The sequence below is a fragment of the Egretta garzetta genome, unplaced genomic scaffold (genome assembly GCF_000687185.1).
Source record: "Egretta garzetta isolate BGI_Z169 unplaced genomic scaffold, ASM68718v1 scaffold230, whole genome shotgun sequence".
Lineage (NCBI taxonomy): Eukaryota > Metazoa > Chordata > Aves > Pelecaniformes > Ardeidae > Egretta > Egretta garzetta.
This window is the reverse complement of record NW_009258281.1, coordinates 2,662,125-2,683,304: the sequence shown is the minus strand read 5'-3', so window position 1 is coordinate 2,683,304 and position 21,180 is coordinate 2,662,125. Positions and strand designations below refer to the sequence as shown.

General features: G+C 42.6%; 1 protein-coding gene across 1 annotated transcript; it reads left to right on the top strand.

Moving 5' to 3' along the window:
• Positions 1–5,419: 5,419 nt before the first annotated feature.
• FRZB (frizzled related protein) lies at positions 5,420–15,316 on the top strand. Its single transcript, XM_009636531.2, has 5 exons — positions 5,420–5,489; positions 11,036–11,101; positions 13,139–13,343; positions 13,581–13,644; positions 15,206–15,316. The coding sequence occupies exons 1-5, from the start codon at positions 5,420–5,422 to the stop codon at positions 15,314–15,316; spliced, it is 516 nt and encodes a 171-aa protein (XP_009634826.1).
• The last annotated feature ends 5,864 nt before the right edge of the window (positions 15,317–21,180 follow it).

Genomic DNA, 21,180 nt, shown 5'->3' with positions numbered 1-21,180 from the left:
AAACTGTCTTGGATCTAAAATTTCAATCGCAGGACCTGTCTTTAATTTTACATGTAACGAATGACCAGCCCGACCACAGTCATTGCTGGTGTTGGGATACTGACTCAAGAGAAGCACGTGCTCAGCGCTCGTGCTTGGCTGCTACTGTCTAACAGAGTGTTTATCTCTTGAGTGACATACTTATTCCTGTTTCGAAGAGGGAACTGGCAATAAAAGGAGAGCAGTTTGATGGGTACCGTGCATATCGAAGGACAGATCTGTCGGTTGGATTTCTGTCTCATCACGTCTTAGATAGAAAAATAGCTTGAAGGCATGTTGGGTTGTTAATGAGATGTTGAAGAGAGAGGAAGCATCATCACAAGGTATCAACCATGTGTAATTCATGTCTGAACCATTTTGGTGACTGTCGTAAGATGGTTGAGGACAACTCTGAGTCTCTTAAAAAAAAATACTACCTCTTAAACATTAAAGAAAATTGCAGGTTATTCAAGTGATGGAGACTTACTGCCTTAAATCTGATATGAACCCATGATTTCTCCGTGTAGGTCAAGTCCACTGTACCTGCCTGTCTGCCTAGGTGAATTCATAGTAATCCAGCATGTGATATGCTTGAAAGAAAAGTGAGAGCGCTGTTTCCCATGCTTGTTTTTCACGTTATTAACTTCATTTCCAAAACAGTAATTTCCAGACTCCAGATGAAATTTGCTGCGACTCAGACTTTGCATAGTTCTACTTATAGTAGCCGAAATGCGCAGCGATGTTATGAGAGTGTTCCAGACTGTACCAAGGATGAGCAGTCGTGCCCAAGTTGTCATTTTAAAGTTGAGATTTGTTTTAGGTGTTTGCTCAAAAGTCGGAAGCAGCTTCCTTTCTCAGTTAAAGAACAAAATCATTACAAGGTTTAAGCCTTAAAGAAGATAGGAAAAGTAAATAGGAGTATGTTTACACCTTATTAACAATGATACCACTGATGGTGTTTTACTGTCCCTTCAGTTTGTCTGCCTTTGTAGGCTGAGTCCCCTAAAATGACTTTTACGGCCTAAACATCAAGTCAAGACCTAGGCCGTTAAATGTCATCAAACCCCAGCAGGGTTTGTTATGTGGAATAATTCATTATGTGGAGCGGCTGTGTTGTCGTGTTGCAGGCTGCTCTGCAAGTTCAAGCGATCTGTATCAAATTGTAACGAGCATCCATTTTCCTATTACTTTGCCTTGCTATGCATGTTTTTGCAATCACATTAGCAAAGTTCCTCTCTGTGTTAAGACCTGAAGTAGATTACAAAGTCTGAATTCATGCATATTTGAAGGTTTATTAATCAGTGGGGCTCAGGGGTGTCTCCGCCTGAAGAAAGTGCCCAAGCAGCATTTGCTCGCTGTGGGTTTGTTCTTTGGGTGCCTGCAATGGCTTCAGTAATAGCTGGTCCGTATTCTTTAATTGCAGCGACAATCAGGATGGTGTTACTTTCGGCTCTTTTCTCTGCTTTTTTTTTTTTTTTTTTTAATTTACACTGTGATACAAGTAAGGTATTTGCTCAAAACTAAGTCTTACCAACTTGTTTTCTTTTCCCAAACCTCTCATCCGAATTTGTGATACAGGCGTTGTTATTTTGTACAGTTACAATGCAAGTGGCTCTTACTCTGCTCTCCTGGTTAGTGGTTTGGGGTTTTTATATAGCATCCTTCTGAAAAGCAATTAATTAAAATGGCTTATTGGAAAAATCAGTTTGGATTTTTTTCCCCTGCACTTAAACAAAATTTAGTAGGAAGCCTTTGGATTGGAGCTCTGGATATTTCCTCTTTGGCAATCCTGCTAATTATCGCTGACAGATATTTCTTTCAGAAAGATTGTCTTGCATAGACTTGGCAGAGAGGTTGCTTCAGAAGACAGGGTGAATAATAGGAAGTCAGTTTTTTATTTTTAAAAACATCTTTTTTTTTTTTTTCTGTCTGCATTACAGCTGGAGGTCTAAGCAGTGTGCATCTCCTGATGGAGCTCAGAAGTCCCTGCCCGTTAGACTGCTGGGGTCAGGGGATGGGATTTCGTGGTTGCTCACGCTAAGACCTTGCAAGTGGCTGGTGTAGCAGGGCTAGCCTAGACACTTTCTCTGATCGCTTCCCCGTATATGACAAGGGACCAGGCAGTATGAGCTTGGGTGGGGGAAGGATCAGGAAGATGGGGGAAGGATCAGGGAGATGGGAAGCCTTTCCTGAGATGTGTTGTACAGTGGTGGAGGACTCCAGTCCTCTCCGCAAGTGCACGCTACTCTCCATCAGTAGAGACTGCTCATCCCTAAATAAGCGTGAGTGCACTGGGAAAGATAAGCATCAAGGCAAGGTCAATACTTGCCTGGCCCAAGCCCTCGCAAGTAGGGAAATGAATCATGGAGCGACGTATGGGTACCTGTTTACTCCTCCTTTGCTCACTGACAGACACTGTGCTCTGACCACAATTGCAGAGCACAACGCGCCATGCACCGCAGCCTTCGTGAAGGCACAGAAATGGGAGCCATTTCCATTAATAGATGCTCTGCGTGTACCTTAATTACTCTTGTTGTACAGCCAGCTGCTTTGTCAGATACCCACAACCACTGGTTTGGGGTAGGACAAGTGACCTGCGAATGAAGGCAGAATTAGGAAACGGGCTGTGGTGAGTTGTAAGTTGGTAAAAATAAAACAAGCTGTGTACTTAGGAGTGGAAGGGAACATCTGGTGGAAGGCAGTTTAGTTCAGTGTTTTCAGGACCGGGTTTATATTGGGCACATTGAGTGTTTACCAGCCCCCCCTTGCATCGGTGTAAGTCTGAAGGATGGTTCCTCAGCCAATACACGTGAGCTTCGTACCCCCAAGTGGGGCCAGGGAAGGCTGCAGACCCCTTACTGGGCTCTGGATTTTGTTTAGTTGTAGTTGTAGTTTTGTTTAGTTGTTTAGTTGTGAATTGGACTTGGTTTGCTCAAACACCATGAAATCACGGCTGCTTGGATCAGCCCTTGGTTTAGGAAAGGAGAGTGCACTTCAGGGCTTCTTCTTCCTCCCTGTTCCCTCCATGGATGTGAAGATGATAAGCATTCAGCCTAATATATTTGCCTTGCCTCCTCTGCTGATGAAAAGTTTTTCTGCCCCCAGTAACAATTTTGTTGGCACAGGGAATGTGCTTTGGAAGCGTGAACGCGCCATCCATTCAGTCATAACTGAAGTACCTATTTTGGCAGGAATTGTAGCTTTGCTGGGCCATATGAAGCCCCAAAGAGTTGCACTGGACATGTGCGAAGCCAGCCAGCCTTGAAGGCAACCTGGGAAGTTGGCCGAGGCAACTGAACGAGAGGGGCAGCAAATCTGGAGAGCCTTCTTTGCTGGCGTCTTCAGTGCCCGGAGAGTGGTGAAACATCTCGGGCCAGTCTTAGGCACATGGAGAGGCAGGGCCACCTCTCCATGGTAGGTGGCTGGGGGGTTTTGCAGGTGGAAGGATTATCAGGCTACAGACACGAGCGCTCTCTATGCTGTTAGCATGTCAGAAGGAATTGCAGGTTTGGCTAAATGAACAAGACAACAGAGGACTGGCCCAGGAGAGGAAGAATGAGAAGAAATGTGGTCATCCTTTTACTTAACAGTTTTACAAGAACAAGACCATTTTAATTGCTCTTTCATCCTGTCCTGGAATACAAGAATGCACTTGAAACAACATAAAATGCATTTAAATTTGATGAAGGTTTGGTTTTGGTTTTGGTTTTTACCATATACTATTGGTAGGGGTCACGATCTTTAATTACTACCTGATAACAACAGCTTTTTTAAAATTTGAGGATAGCTCAGGTGAATAATGAAAATGAAAGACATAAATAAGAATTAGCTTGGGTAATTGGACTTGTTACAAGGCAGCGTGGAGAATCCATACAGCTGCTGTGGAAGCCCCTGATAGCCGAAGACCAAATGGGCTCCATGCAAATGTTGGGTTTGTTCTATAAGCTAAGATCCTGTGGTAGTTTGGAACTTTCTTTGGAAGAAAATGGGTGTGATTTTTATTAGCAACAGTATATTGGATTTAAAAGGGCATCTATTCAATCTGTTCTATGCTCTTTATGTTGGTAGGAATAATTACTCCTGAAGTCTCAAATTTTTTTAAAGTTTATTATTATGTTAGTAAGGGAATTAGTTGTTTTTCAGATTTATTCTTGCTCTGTCATTTAGCCATATCTCCATTTATGTGAAGGAAGTTTCATGTTGCTATAAGAAGTATAAACATGCATTAAGATGGAGATTTTTTTTTTAAGGGTGGCCAAATTCGAAGATCAACTAAGCAATATTAGATCTCTTGTAAACGGGTATTTTAAATACATGTTTACAGAACTTGTGATTAAATAATGTAATAATGTCCTCAGCCCTTAAAATTTAGCACACACCTGTAAAGCCTTCACCTGTACCAAATATCATCAGTGGCTTGGGCTGTGTTACAGCCAGATCCTTACAGCTTCAGCTGTAGGAGAGGAACTTTTGTTACATGTTCATTTGTTCTGTATTGTGAAAGCAGTGTTGTATCCATGGTAATGTAAGGGTATAAGAAGGATGACGTCTGTATGATACCAGCTTCCAGAGTTGAAAAAGCTGTGTAAACATTTGTTCATGCACGCTTAAAGAAGGGCTTTTTATTTGAAAGCTCATTTGTTTCTCCATTTCATGTGTCATTCTAATAAAGTATACTGCCTCTCTTCCAAGTCTTGTTTCTCTTGCATTTATTTTTTCGTTAACTTGTACAACATTATATGCATTAACATACTTGTTTTTCATGATGAAGTATATGTATAAATCCATTAAATTGTGAGATTTAATAAACAATAGGTTTGAAATGATGCATTTTACTAATCTGGGACACATTCCACTTACGAATGTGTCTAAAAGCAGTTCTTTGGGCATAGTGCCTTTTTTCCCTTCTGTCCCTTATCTGTCCTTTAGAATAACCAGTATGTTTTTAAACTGAAAGGATGGGGAAGTTCTGAAACATTTGCTTTGGCATTTGCTTCAATGATATGATTGTGGTTGGTTGGTTTGATTTCCTCAGTAACCAAAAAAACAAACCAAAAGTAATTTCTCCTTCATCATCTAATTAAATGCAAACAGTACGTGTACTTTTTGTAGATGCTCGTAAGTTCATGCCATAAATTTCCATCCTTATCCTAAACCTGCCAGCCTGTGCACCAGTAGAAATGGGATGTTTAATCCGCCTCAGCATTTAACATGATGTGCTGGATTCGGGTGAAGTTCAGATGAGAAATCGTGTCAGCTTTGAACAGGCATGTAGAACATTATAATCCATTAGTTAATGAAGTTATTAAGTTTTAATATACTAAGTATTAGAGAAAGAGAAAACATTGTAATGTTGGTGTATTGAAATAGTCCAATATTAAAAATACTAACATTTCTTCACATGTTTTATGAATCTGTGCCAGATTTCCCTATGGATTCTAATAACGGCAACTGCAGAGGTGCCAGCATCGGTGAGTACACTTTTATAAAACTGTATAATAAGCTGTAGTCTTTCACATCCCTTCAATACTTGATTAAATAAGAGCGGTACTAAGTGATGTTTAAATACTCTTGTCTTGTCTTGGAATCCTGTACATTGTGCTTTTGTATCCCATGGGCAGGTGGAATTTGGGGCTGGTCAGCCTGTGGACCTCTCAGCAGGCAACTCAATTCACTCTTTAGCATTACTCAATTAACTCTTTAGCAATTTAGTCTTTTAGTGCTCATCTCTTCTGCTTTTGTCAGGGCAAAACTTCCATCACATCAAAAGGGCTGTGCTGACTTCATGAAGAGATTTGTCTTGGCCTGTGAGAGTGACCATTAAATGCGTTTTCACTGCAAATCAAATTCTGACCTCTTTGTAGATAATGGCAAAGCTCCTGTTAACCTGAGGCGACTGAGGATGGGCCCTTCTGAGGCTGGTTTTGCTCCAGCAGGTCCCTTGTCGCTTTTATTTTTGTTTTGGTTTGGTTTTTGCCGGAACTGAGTAAAACCCCTTGAATGTTACCACTGGTCATAGGCAACGCAAAGAAGTGAAGCCCAGATTGGTAGCTAATAGGTTACAGAAATGTGAATTTGTTGCTCAAGCAAGCCAATGACCGATAGGTTTCTTTGAAGTTTATTAACATTCCTTCAGAAGTTTTCCTCTTAGGCCTTCGTCAGAAAGATGACACTCAGAAACCTGGTGTTGGCCATCGTGTCTTTCCTTTTCCAGAGGTGTGTTGATCAGCTACAGCACGCACTGATGCTCAGTTTTATATAAATTCCTAAGTGTGGTTGTAGAGCATAAAATTAGATACCAAGTTTCGATAACTTCAGCATTAATCTCTGTGACTGAATTGTAAAATTGTATTGGTAATGCCCAGCTTATAATGCAGTTTTAAAATGTGATCAGTAGGTCCCATGTGAAAGTAGCTGTGTAGGTGCAAAATGTTATTTAAATCGCAGTGCACATCCTTCAGAAAGCCAGCTACAACTAGAAAAACCTGATAAAAGTAAGCCCTTTAACAGGCTTCACTTTAAATTGCCATGAGCGTGTCTGAAAGACTTTCTGAAGATTTTTATTGCTAAATTAATTAAGTACTAACTGCTATTAGTATAATTTTAGTTTTAAGCTATTTTCAATTGCCTGGCATTGAGAAAGTGTGGATTTTATGCTCTATGTACTGTATGAAGAACGTACAAGCTACACTTTGAGTATGAAAGTAAAGCTGGATTCCTTCAACATCACCTTTATATTAAAAATAATAAGCATATCTTTAGCACTGCCTGTCTTCAGGGATGCAGACTGTACGTAATGCCAGTAAGCAACGCTGCAATGGAAGAGGAGAGAGTGAGATTCAGTTGCTGTCATGATGCTTTTCAACTAGTAAAAGCAAAATGAGACCTAAAGAAATCCCATCCAAAAAACGGGGTGAAGATGTGCAGAAAAAGAGCTGATGAAAAGGAAGGGTAATATTTTTATCACTGCTTTTTGCTGTAGAAACACAATTTCTGGTTCAATGCACTACACCTGTTTCAACTGACAAGCACAGTTTAGCCACCTAAGAGGCTGTGTTTCATAACTGATTCATTTGTACTTTCAGTAAAGTAAATCTGTAAATTTGCCATAGTAAATAGAATTTTTTTTTTTTTTTGCGAGTAACAACCTGATGTGTTTTAAAAACCCTGGGGTCAGCTCTGTGGTTTGTGGAGCATATTGCATGTGCTGCTGCATACAGTTGCAGCGAGCCGTACTTGTGTATTTACCCCTCTTCGAGGCACCTTTTATCCCTGGCAACATCTACTGGCAAAACCTTCTCTCAGAGGCTGCAAGGGGGTTTTTTTGGGAGAAGCTTTTTTGTCTCTCTTGGCAGTAAACTGCATTGTTGTCTGCTTCATCAGATGCTTTTCAAGTCGCTTAAAGTTTTTCCAGAGCTTTTTTTTTTATCCTTAATTTATCAGGGAAGCATTTGCCAGGTTTGTGTGCTTGTACTGATCACTATTATGGCCAGGTTTTAGATTGTGCATGTGTGTATATTTAAGATGGCGCATTTCTTGGGAGCGATCCATGTAGAAAACCCTTTTCCCGTGTGGTCCATTTGTTTTGGGATTTACAGGGAGAAGTTTTCAAAGGTCTAGATGATGAGGTTTTGTCAGTTCTATGTTGACTTGCATTAAAAAAGAATATTTTCTCTCTTATGAGGAAAGACTGAGAGAGTTGGGCTTGTTTAGCTTGAAGAAGAGAAGACTGAGAGGGGACCTCATAAATACTTAAAAATATCTTAAGGGTGGATGTCACAAGGACGGAGCCAGACTCTTCTCAGTGGTGCCCAGTGACAGGACCAGGGGCAGTGGGCACAAACTGAAGCATAAGAGGTTTCATTTGAATATGAGGAAGAACTTATTACTTTGAGGGTGACAGAGCACTGGAACAGGCTGCCCAGGGGGGCTGTGGAGTCTCCTTCTCTGGAGATACTCAAAACCTGCCTGGACAATGTCCTGTGCAACCTTCACTAGGTGAGCCTGCTTTAGCAGGGGGGTTGGACTAGATGATCTCCCGAGGTCCCTTCCTACCCCTGCCATTCTGTGATTCCACGGCAGAGTTCGCTAAGATCTCAGTCAACACTGGTGTGAGCCTCTGCTGCCTGTCTCGGTGCTTGGGATGTAACAGTGTTGTGGTCCCAGAGCTCTTCTGGTAATTTGGACAGCTTCAGAGGAGACTTTTCATGTAAGATGGGACTTCCCCTCAGCATCAAGAGATGCAGTACATTTTTATAGCCACCTTTTGTAGGTGTTCCCACTCCCCGGGGAAAGCTCAACTTTGCAAGGAACATGCGTCGATCAAATACATGCTTCCTTTGAAAATCACTGTGACAGGAGTTGGGAGAGAGGAGTTGGTTCTAGCTCTGCGACTGACTTTACAGCTGACCTTGGCAAATGACTCTGTGTTAATTTCTGTATCTCTAAAGAGTAGTTAGAAATAATGCAGCACTTTGTAAAGTTCTTTGAAATGTAAATTTGAAGAGTGGTAGGGTGACTCGGAGATCTCTGTCATTAAGAACATGGGCAGGTCTATAATTTGTTTCTAGAACAAGACTAATAAAACATATTCCTCAAATTAATAAAATAATCCAATGCTGTCTTAAAATTGAGGGAAATGTGAGGCTGTGTGTTCTTGTCTTGTAATTTAGACTATTTTATTCTACTTGTGCCACAGAGCAAAGTACTGTCGAGCAGGAGAACGTTAAAGTGTACGACTTGTTGGATGTGAACGCTGAGGTGCCTGCATGAGTGCGGGTCCATAGGAACACATCTTTTATGGCCTGTTTCGAGGCAGCTTATAAAATGGGCCATAACTTGGCCTAAAGTATGCATGAGCTCCCACAGGCAGAAGGGAAGCCAAAAATCACTTCCCTTCTCTGCCTTTATTATTTTAAGACAGTCTCATACAAAAGCTGAAGTCTGTAGGACTCCATATATAGATTCCTGAGGATGTGTTTGAAATTCAAGGAAACAATATCCTCTTCTTTTGAAATGCTCTCCTCTTTCCCCTATTTTTTTTTGTGTTTTCAAATACAAAAATTCTTTCAATACAAAATAGGTAAAGATTTGAGAAGTCCATAACCACGTGATGCCATCTTTTTTTTTTTTTTAAATGCAGAAATCTTATATAGCAAATAAAAGTTCTTGTCCAAACCTTTCATGCTGGATTTAACTACGTCACTAGCTTATATGCATTGTTCTTTTAGAGCGGTGGTGTATAGAAATAGGCTGCATTAAGTCTGCTTCCACTTAAACGCCAAGTCAAATGTCAAAATAGATGACCACATACACGTAATACTGGGACCTGCTGTTGGCAATGGGTGCAAGTGGTGGGCTTGGAGGGGGAGATACCAGTCAGCTGGGCTTGACCATGCGACTCCACCAAACTCCACTTACACACTAGCTTGAAGTAAGTAAATATTTGCATTAGCACAACCAGCCATCAAATATCAGTGGTGTTAATGAATGCGTGGGTCTGGAGCTTCAGTCCTGCCTGGCACTCCCTGGGGCACGAATGGGAGCGTTTTTACCTCTGCTGTGGTTCCCAGCAGTCTAGAAGCTGCACCACTGGAAATGTTGCTCTGACAGTGCTCGTTCCTATTGTCTTCTGAAGACCATCCTTCAGGGCTAGTAATTTCCCTGTGTTAATTAAACACGAAGTTCTGAGTCATAATTTTATACAGCAAACCCAGACAGCAGGGTGGCTCCAAGGCCCGTGTTTGTTATTACCTGTGTCTGAATTCCACATGTGTGGCGTAGGCTTAAATTATACTCAGGTCTGATGATCCACGGCATAGATTTATCAGAAGGGTTGGTGGTAGCCTCTCCGGGCAGCTCCACTAACTCTTATGTTTGAGATGCCTTTTTTGATTTGGTTTGTCACAGAATTGGTAAGATCAAATACAAACGTGCCAGTATTTAATATTCTCCATGCAGTGCTCTAAAATCTCTGTCTAGGTCAGTCCTGCATAGAGCGTGAAGCTGTTGGGTCAACAAACCAACCGAGTCTGGTAAAGACTAATCTGCAGTTCAGTCAAAGGCCATTTGCTCAAGGCTGGCTTTATTAGTTGAGGGAGAGTCCAGAGCAGGATCAAAGATAACACTAAACACTTGCAATAGTCAAGCAAGGCCCTTCAGCCTCTTAATCTTAAACTTAATCTCTCTTAAACCTCCTCCCAGTCACCACTGAAGAAACGTGGTTTAAGTTTCATTCTGTGGGTCCCATCCCAGTGGCGTTCAGAGCAGGGAGCCACATGCCACTGGGTCCCACCACTCTCTGACATGCTTCATCTGGTGGCTGTCACCCTTGGACATCTTTAGGTGTAAAGGGGCTGTGACGCTGTAAGAAATCTTACGGTGCAGTTCCAGAGACAGACTGTACATTGAGATTAGCCACAAAAATCATATTCCTTATGGTGAATGCCTGCTAGCCGGAACATCCCACTGTGTTAAACTGAGCAGAGATGTGTAGTCTCCGATCAAATGTTAAATCACACTCTGTTGTAGTGTTTTCTTTCTGTGTCTGTGTTACGATCTGTATGATTAAAGGTGCAAAACAGGGGGAGTTCAGAAGGGTAGTACAGAAGAGAGAACAGCATCGTAAGGATATGGAATCGCAGCACCTGCGAGCACAGAAGAAATCAAGACTGAACCTTGAATTGGCTTAAAATGGAAGATCTTACTGCCTTAGATACCAACTCCTTGTATCTTTGTTGTTGTGGGGTTAGCTGGTTGTAGTATTTTTGGTTTTGTTTTGGTTTTCAAATTTCAGCATGTCAAGTTTTCTCCTAGAAACCTTTGAGATTTCACAGACAGTTCCACAACATCTTCCAGCAGAGCAGACCAGAATACCTTGTGGGTTTTAATATTTCACTTGCCTGTAATAAACAAGGCACTTCGGTGCAATTTCTGTTAGGCGTGAGCTTGGGGTTTTGGGGAGATTGTCACTGAACGTATGCTCTTTTCTTTCTAAACAAAAGTTTCTGTCTTCTAGAGCGCTGCAAGTGCAAGCCTATAAAAGCTACCCAGAAGACCTATCTGCGCAACAACTATAACTATGGTAAGGACAGCTGGGTGGCCAGCCCCTCGCGTTTTTAAGGCTAAAGTAGGGGGAAAAATTTTCATTAAAAAAGCTTATGTTCCCAGTCACTGGTCGTTAATCCACTAGTACTTATTGCAGAAAGAAGATGTGGCCTGAAACATTTCCAAATTAGTGGGATGGAGGGGACTAGTTTGATATGTTGGTACAGGAGTGTCTTTGTTGACATGGCGTGTTATTTCAGTGTCAGGGCAGGCACCTGGGTTTCGTGCGCTTCTTTAGTGTGAAAAGTGATGTGGCAGAAACGGCGCTGTGGGCTGCTATGCCTGAACTGCCTCTTTGATTCCCAGCTCCAATATGCTCCGCTTTCACAGGAAAGGATGTTTTTACTAACCTTCCTGCCTACAAACGCACCGTGGGAGCTAACAGGCATACTAGGTTCTTTTCGCATATCGAAGCCAGCAATGAGCATCTTGCTGGCTGTGTTGCGCTGTCAGTAATGCCTGTGGAAGTGCACGGTGTACATGTTATGCTCTCTCTTGTCCAGGTTGTCCTGGTCTTCAGGGATCTCAGAGGTCCAGGCTGCCACTTTTCTTCATACTGTTTGTTTTAAGCAAATGAAGCTGATGAAACCCGTGAATACCTGTCACAGGAATTGAACAATTGGGCCCATCCTTTTTCCTTATTCACTCATGTGAATAGCCTTAGGCTCACTGAACGTAAAGACTTCATTTAAGTGTTAGTAATTGTGTAATATTTATTAAGATTATGCATTTATACAGCTATTGTCAGACAAGCTTCTTTGAAAAATAACTCCCATTAAAAGCTAAAAAGTTACAATTGCATTCAGTCAAACATTGTTGTTATTTTTTAGGTGACCAGTCGGTTTTATGTTGTTTTGGTGGATTTGTTGGGGGAATCTTCAGAGAGTGACTTTCTTTAATGGGTACCACACCTGCACATGGCAGAGAGTTGCTGAGCGTGCTATTGCCTAGCTTTTCAAGCCTTTGAAATTGAAGAGGTTTCAAAATGCATTTGAAAGAACTCCAAACTAAAGCAAGATTTTGGTTTGAAATCTTAAGAGGTTTTAAGGATGGGGTAAATTGTGTATGTTAAATGCATAACAGCTATTAATTGTTGGCAGCTGTATTTCATGTGGCTGCAGTGCATGCTGGCTGATTGTCTTTATGGTCAATGTATGTGAAGAAAAGAGCAGTATGAGTCTTCTTTCTTCCCTATTACCTTTTTCACACAGGTTAGAAGAAATTGGGATTGAGTCCAGGGAATCTGCTATCTCTAATGGAAAGGGACTCTTGTTTGCAAGCTGTGAAAGATGTAGCATTCTTTAGAGCATGACCTCTGGATTGGCTTTGCATTTGCATGTGGTATCAGTTGACTGGTCACCATGAGAGAAACGAAAAGCATTGCCTTTGAAAGGCAACTTTCCCTCCTGTGCAACTTAAGGCAAAAAGAAAGTGTGAGGGAGGAAACAATTAAACAGGTCATCAGGTCAAGATCAGGAGCGTTTGGAGTTCATAAAGAGCAGAGCAGATTGGTGATGGGTCACTGGAGAGAGAATAGAAAAAGTAAGGGCCTGTCATCCAGAAGAGGTAGTGATACAAGAAGTTTTAATGCACATTCACATTTAGTGAAAGGTTGAGGGGGACAAATTAAGTCTGGTCATCCGTACTGCAAGTAGTCAAAGAGGGAGCAGTTACAGCCTGAGGGAGGAGGAGAGCATGCAAGGAATGAATCAAATATATATAAAGTGGAAAGGGTGAAGAAGAAAGGATGCCAAAAATTAAGCTTAATTTAAATAGGACGCAAATCCCACTGGTACAGAACTCCTGCTTGTGACCATACTGCACTGAGCTACCTGCACCCTCTTGGTGGAGGATGAAGAAGTGAAGAGATGGGGGCAGGGACATTGCTGGAGTTCAGCTAAGCTTTTGATAATGGACCATGCAAAAGACTAATCCCAGAGGTCACCAAGAACAGCTTGGGAGTGACCTGCATTATCTGCTGCTGCTAACTATACTCTTTGTGACTTTTTCCCAGTCATTCGAGCTAAAGTGAAGGAGGTGAAGACTAAATGTCACGACGTCACTGCGGTAGTGGAAGTAAAGGAGATCCTAAAATCTTCCCTGGTGAACATCCCAAAGGACACTGTAAACCTTCACACGAACTCCGGCTGCCTGTGCCCACCACTCAACGCCAACGAAGAGTACATCATTATGGGCTACGAAGACGAGGAGCGCTCCAGGTAACTTTCTGCATTGCCCTTGAAACACTTTTGTTGTTGTTTGTTCCACTGCCTGTAAAGCTGAACTTCAGAGCTACCAGCTAAGGAGAACTCGGTGTGACTCTCTGTACGGCTCCTTAGTGGTATTCAGGGGGAACAAGGCTCTCTGCAGGCACAGAGATCTCAGTCTGGCATGGGTTGGGTTGTGTAGCTTGTGCATGTCTGTTGATGGAGTAACTGGTTGTCTCTGTTGTGCAGGTTACTCTTGGTGGAAGGCTCCATAGCCGAGAAATGGAAGGATCGTCTTGGTAAAAAAGTAAAGGTAAGAAAATATCTCACCAAAAGTCAAGTGTTGCAGATACCATGAAACATCTACCTAATCTTTTCAAAATAAAGGAAGAAAATACTCGTGCTGACCTCAGTTAATTAATATCAAGTATCAAAAATTAACTCGCTCTGTTATTTGCTATATTACTGAGAAATGTATGCCAAATACACTGAAGGGGTGCATTGAATTACCCCAATGTATGGCAGTGTAGCAGCAATCAAAACCTCCCTCTCAAAAAAGCAAACAGTAGGAGTGTTTTAGCTTCATAGGCAAACTGTGCATTCTGCAGCACACACCTGCTTAATTGGGATTGTGGTGCCAATTAAAAAAAAGAGGGCTTTACAAATGTTTTCCAGACTAAGTCAGAACTACTCAGATTTAATGTTCTTTAAATACAGTTCTCTTAACAAATTGTGTGGATTAGCAACTATTTTAAATTTACATTTCTGGCTTCGATGAGGGAGGTACGTGGTAAGGAAATCATGTCGTAGTGAATGGGAAGCAATGAGCTCAAACGCAAGCAATATATGAAAATACATTCTAATGCTATCTAATTTAAATGTATCCTAATGCCTTCCAAGTTCTGGAAGGATTGCGTTTTTATGTTTTGATGCAGCACAAAGTATCAGCGATTTCAGTGTTGTTAGGAGTGTCATTTTACACAGAATATTCTTATTTTGACAAAATTTCTCAGCCGTCGATTTGACATAATGGTTGTGCCTGTGCAAACCTGTCACCTCTTCCACTCAACTTTCTTCAACAGCCTTCATGGTGACTGGCAGGAAAATACTGTTCTGATTACAAATGCAAGTTTTTTCTGTGTGCATTTGTCACATCCACAGAAGTGAAAAGGTATGGGGATCTTATTCCAAGTTGTTTGACTTGGCAGAACCTGATGAAATCCAGTGCTGTAGAGCAAATACCACATTAATGTTGTGGGCTGGCATCTGCTTAGTTCCAGTTCTGAGGTGGCAGTGTCATTTGTTGGGTTTTGGGGGGGGGGAGCTGACTGACTTCTTTACTTACTTCCTTGCGCCCCACAACCCACGGTGCTCTGCCCTTGCTCTCAGCCTGGGGCTGCCGAGGACCATGCCACATCGCCACCCACTTCGCACCTCAGTCTCCTTTTCCAAAAGCATCATCAGTTGTACCAGCTGCATTTATTATGTCTTTTTGTACCGCAGTTGCTATTACCCAGAAAATTAAAAATAAATAATAATATTTAAAAAAAAAATAATAAAAACCACTTGACTGTTTTTCATCCTGCTTCCCCCCCGAGATTGCACAGAAAGCTTCATTTGCATTTTATTATTTTCTGCTGAAGCCATTATGCTTTGTATCAGCCCCTTCATTCACAGAGGCTACAGGAAATGGTTTTTCTTTTTAAAGTGACTTTTACTGATAACCTCACATTCTACCATTTGAGCCCAATGGAGGGTAATGCAGTGGAAACAGCGACGGCTTTTATTTTTTTGCTGCTGTTTGTAGACACATGCAGTTGCTTTACATACAACTTATACCTTCCTCTGTAATCTCTTTGCCTTTCAATATGCAGCGCTGGGACCAGAAACTCCGCCACCTCGGGAAGGGGAAGGGAGAGCCCGGACACAGTGACTCGGCTCCAAAGCCCGGCAAACCCAGCAGTGCCCGACAAGCACGTAGTTAGATGTGGGACGCCATACGTTGACATGCAGTGGACTATCTACGAAGACTTCATTGTTGGAGCAGCAAAGGAGAAATTGCACTATTGCACGTTATATTCTATTGTTTACTACAAAATAATGTTTTAGCTTATATTAGTTTTTATTCTCCCTCTTGTTTTTCTGCCTTTTTTTTTTTTTTTTTGGATGCGTATAGGCTCTGGAAATATATATATATTTTTTTTTTTTCTGTAAGTAAGAACTGTAGAAAACTGCTCTTGTGAGACGGGGAAAGATACGGACATGTTGAATTTACTGTTTTATCTCCTGAGTCTCCTTAGGGAGAAAATTCTGATGCAAGCAGGAATTTTTGAGATCTGGCAAAGACCATCGCTTAAAGTCATGACTCACACTGGCTTCCCCCTTTCACTCCTTCTTGGTTGCTGTTTGCTGAAACTTACTGTGTTGGGGGGAGGTTGTTGCCTGTTTTTAAGTGCATAATTTTTTATTCTGAAATATAGTTCTGAAATATATAAAGAAATGGCGTTAAGAGAACTGTTTTAATCCGTACACCTTTGTTAAGTTTTCTTATAAATAAACCACTTGTGTAAGCCAAAGTCTAACTTAAAGTATTTCCTGCAACAAACATGGTGTGCTTGTACACAGGGGACCTGGGTTTTCCAGTGCTCTGGACCTTGCAGGAAAGGTTGTATCGTTCTTTTACCACAGGACATAATTTACAATATACTTCTTCTCTTACAACTGCAGGCTTTTTCCCCTTCTCTTTCTTTTCTCTGCTGAGTTGTAGGAGTAGATTGACTTACCAGGCCTGCTTCTCAGTACAGGTCTGCACTTTATCCTTTTGATTTTGTGGTGTTATTTCCTAAATCTGTGCCTACAGAAACAAGTGTTCAATGCTTAGTAAAATACGTCCAATAAAAGAATTGTAGTTGTCAAAACAGAGCTTATCTGACTTTTGAACCAATGTCATATTTTTTATATTACTGTTCAAAATATAAAAAGAAAAAAAAAGTTCATTTCTGTGCTTTTATAGAATACTTTGCAGATAGTTTTGAAATTATCTCCTGGTTTCCTATTCTCTCATGCTGAAAAGAAATTAAAATGGGGTAAATAAAAGAGCAGTCCTCTTTGCTGTAGTCTACAGAGGGGAACCCACTCTACCTAAGATGCCAATGGCTGTTGCGTTCTCAGCTGTCAAGATTGTCCTAAGCACATTAGGGCTGCCTGGCGTTAAGAAAACAGTGGTGCAGTCATTGGGCATTTTGAAAATATGGTGATAATAAGTAAACACAGAAATATTTGGGAATACTTATAATAATGCTATTTTAAGATTTCTGTTAATAACCAGAGGACTCAGGGCAGGTTTTCCATTGGGTCAGATACCAAGCAAGTTGAAACATAGAACTGTTTCCTGCAACACTCAGAATCTTTTTTTTTTCAAATGAAAAATAAAGGGATAATTTAGGGAAAAGGCTGGCTCTGAAGGCTAGCAGTGGAGTATTAAGGGCTCTAGCTATCTCAGTGTTTGCTCAGGATACTGCAGGGGTGGGTTTAGAAGCTGCAGAAAGACTTTCAAACAGCTGAATTAGAAGAGTAAGAATCATTTAAGCAACAACAACAAAGATACTTCCATTGGAAAACATTGCTCTGGTGTTTTAGACACTGTATTTTAATGCTTCCATTCTCACCTACTCTGTTGCCTGGTTCCTGTGTTCCCCAGCCACGCTACCAGCGAGCCGGTCTCTGCCTGTGGTGGTCACAGTAGGTAGGGCAAGAGGAACATCAGCACTGAAGCAGCAAGTCCTATGAAGCCCATTGTTAATCATATTTAGTTATTGGGTTTTGGACTTTTTTGTTTTTTAAGAAATCAGTGAGTAGCAGGCAGTTAATGTGAGAAGAAAAATCTGCTGCACAAAAAGCTGAGAAAACCAAGCTTCTGAGTAATCCTGTTTACTGCTGTCTTCCTGAAGAAAGCAAAGAAGTTTAGAATCATTTGGGTTGAAAAAGACCTTTAAGATCATCAAGTTTGCTGTTTTACATCTTGCTTAATTACGTCTTGGTTCGAGACTCACCTACCTCTCATGCAATTTAGAATTAGAGTCAGTCCATGGTGTGACTTTTTTTTTTTTTTTCCCCAAGTTCTGTTGAGGTTTGCCTTGTCCTTCCTCTTGCTGTCACCCCAGTCAGGGGAGTGTCTGCTAACAGGCAGTGTTTTACTCTGTACAGGTCCTGCTTCCCATCCAGCATCTACTTCATTCCTGTCTTAAAGGCACTTGCTTCATCTTTTAATCCCCCTAGCTAGGGTCAAAGAAAAGGAAAGGAATGGATCTATTTCATTAATTGTTGAGAATGTGTTTCTGATCATCTTCAAGTCCTGCATGTTTTATTTGCTAGGCTGAAACTCTTGCGTATTCTTCACGTGATCAACAAGCTGATGACCAGAAAGTGAGGGAGCTGGTTTTGGTATCGTTGGCCACTGCTGTTTTCCGGTGAGGAGAGGAGGGTGCAGTGGCTTCCTCCGAAGGAGAGCAGTGGTGCTAGCGGTGGGTTTGCTCTCCTCTGCATCACACCAACCGGGAGGGTTCGTTACCCATCTCTTCCCTCAGCTAAGAAGGTAGCTGAAGAGGTAAGGGGGAGCTTGTTGAGATCTGTTTGCCCCTGAGAGAGCAAGGTCTTGGCAGCAATTGCCCGAGAGCACCCTCGGATGGCTGAGCAGTGATGCTCATGGCTGGGGAGCATCTTGGTTCGGCTGGGGCTGATAAATGGAGGGGTTCCCAGTGCAGCCACCACTGGCATGGCTGGGAATCCACGTGAAGTGATGGTGCATTGAGCCGTTTCCTTTAGCTCTCTGAATCCAGGTTAGATACTGAGAATATCCCTACCGGAGGAGTATGGTCTGGAGGCAAACCCGCTTCTGCTCGCTGCAGCCATAACAGCATCTGACCTCGGGTGTCACCAGAGACGAAAAGCAGCTGTCTGTTCGGCATCCTGCGCCCTTCGGTGTGCTGTTTGTACATGGCCCTGGAGTTCATGCAGGGCTCTGTCCTCACCACACGGCCTGGCTCTGTCACTTGCTTCAGGAAAAAAAGCCCTTGGGTGGCTGTAGAGCAGCACAGCCGCACCAAAGCTTCTAGCACAGGCTTTGGTGGCATCTCCCTTTTACATGGCCATCCACGTGCCGGAGGGAAAGCTGGTTTCCATCTGGTTCCCAAGCTCTTATATAAAAGTATAGAGACAGTATATAGCTTTTAATCTTCCCTTTTTACCTGCAGTGAAACTACTTGAGGGTCATGCTCAACCTATTAGGCAAACCTGTGTAGCTGTGGAAGGAGCGCTCTATAATGAGTAAGTGTATTTACTTGTTTCGCTTGCAAATGCAAATGCTTTCTTGTTTTCCACTACCAGTTTGTTTTGGAGGCAGCACTAAAATCCTATAAAAGGAGCACAAACAAAATTGCGTGTGACAGCCAGCTTATTAATCGTGTACAACGTGGTTATTTTACTGGGTGATGGACATACCTATGCGTGCACATGTGGCCGAGTGTCATGGGATGTATAGAAGGATTGATTAAAACCATGCCTTTCCCACATCTGGGTTATATTAGTCCAGAGAGAAAATATGCAGCTTGAAATCTCTGTGGATAATTAGCCTGACATGTTGCTTATCAGAAGGCACCCTTTCCTAGTGCAGCTCAGCAGATGAGAAGGCAGGAGGAATAAACACCAAAGTTGCTTATTCGCAAGCAATGTCTCGAGTTTCTGGCAGGGGTTGACTCATGGTTTTAATAAATCTGCTCTGGATATGTTAGCAATGGCATGAAAACAACAGAGCTTAATTTCAGCCTGGGTATTATTATTTTGGTGTATAATTCCTTCTGTTAAAGGCAATAATAAGCAGAGTCTATATGGTGGGAACAACTTTGACATTAATGCTAATGAGAGTAGCATAGTTTGATCGAGTGGGGTTGCAGGGGGAGCCAGTGCTGGTAGCAGTAGGCAGCCCGAGGGCCTCCTACTTTCAGAAAGCCTTTGTTCGGAGAAAAATGCAACATCAGGATCCTCGGGGGGTGTGGTGGGGGGGGGAAGTGGGAGGGGAAGATGTCAGTGGTTTTAAAGGGAGCATAAGATATCAGGGTATAGAATAGGACTCAACTGGAATCAGGGTTTTTTTTTCTTTTTAAATTATTCTAGTGTATCAATCCTGAGAAAAGTAGCAGTTGAGTGTAAATATCGAAGATGGGATGAAATACGTCTCCCCTGAGTTATACCCCGGGCTAATCCAGTGCCTGCTGGGAAGAGGTAGGCTGCGAGGGTCCCCAGCTTTGGGGGTCTGCCAGTGCCGTTTTCTGGTTCCCCTGCCCATTGCTGCTGTTCTGTAAGATGCCAAAATCCATACCTTTAAGAGTTTGTATACTATAAATTAGGCGGGTAAATCAATGAGAGAGTAAGAATGAATGAACAAATGAACACTATTTGCCGGGGAAGTAATACAGCTGGGGACGCTTAAATCCAGCTGTGCGGGAGAGATTTACTGGCTACTATTGTTTCCCTTCCCCCCCATGAAACAACCCAAGGCCCATTCCAGCTGGTACTGCCTGCTCACAGTGCAGTCTGATGGTCTGCAGAGTGTGTGGAGTCGGGACCCCTGGCTTGCCTCCCCGCTCGCTGCAGCACCGCAGCAAAAGTCCTTTGCTTCCTCTATAGGATGGTACAACAGCTCTGTCCCGCAGGAGAAAGCTTAATTAAGTCGTTCTGCTGTCTTGGAGGGGGGGGTTTCATTCCCTCCGTAACATGGTACAGGTTATTTGATCATTATTCGCTTTGGACAGTGGTGTTGGAGCACGGGTAGGTGCAGGCACTGATGTTTGCTCTCTCTCTGCACTTGAGCCATGGGTAGGCATTTTCTTTGCACGTCGATGCTTCGCAAGCCTTCAGCAGCAAAATGAATGAACAGAGGAAGGAGAACAAAATATACCCATCCCTGCAATGCAGTTGCCCTTTCCTGATGATAAACAGCTAAGCCATATCCATAAGATGCATTCCTGAGTGGTCGCTGCACCACAGTGTTAACGAGGACAACATCAAAAAGCAACGTGTCCAGAAAGCTGCCTGTATCTGCATCACCCGCAGCATCTCTGACCAGGCACCACCAGCACTGAGATCAGCAGCAAAACTGCTTGGGCTTGACCCTCTTTGTCAAAGTGTTCTTGTTCTCTGTCTTTTGGGAGAAAAAAAAAAAAAGAAAGAAGCTTTGTTCCCTGTAGGGTTCTTGGGAGAGATGCGTTTGTCCACCCCTCTGACCTGTCACCCTGGGGATTGCAATCCCCCCTGCCCCTGAGCACTAGGTTAATTAGTGCCTGGTTCTTCCCACGCTTCGCAACCACTGGAGAGCATCAGCCCATACTCCAAACCTGGAGCTGCCTTGCATGAGGCTTCCCAGATGTGCAGGAAACCTAGATTTTCAGCTCACGCTGGAGAAAGGCATATAGATGCAGAATTGTCTAAGCCACGGTAGGAGCAGTAGCTGTTTTGATGGGCACCTTCTCTATGGTTATGAAATAGGGCAGATGAGGATGTAGGAAATCCTGAGGCTGAATTAATCTCTCAGTAATTCCCTATGAACAAGCCTAGGTTATGCAGCGAAACCCAGGGGAAAGACCCCCACGTCAGCGCCGACCGAGCCTGCTGTTGTAATCCTAGGTTGGGCATGGAAAGCTGTGTAACACTTCATTCACCGAGCAGCTCTAAATGCCTGCACGAGGCCCAAATAAGCCTCGTCACGCAAGAGAGATTATTAGTTTAGAAGTAATCCCACGCTAGCAGACACGGTGCTTTGGGCCAGCCAGTTGCCATCTCACCCACTGTAGGG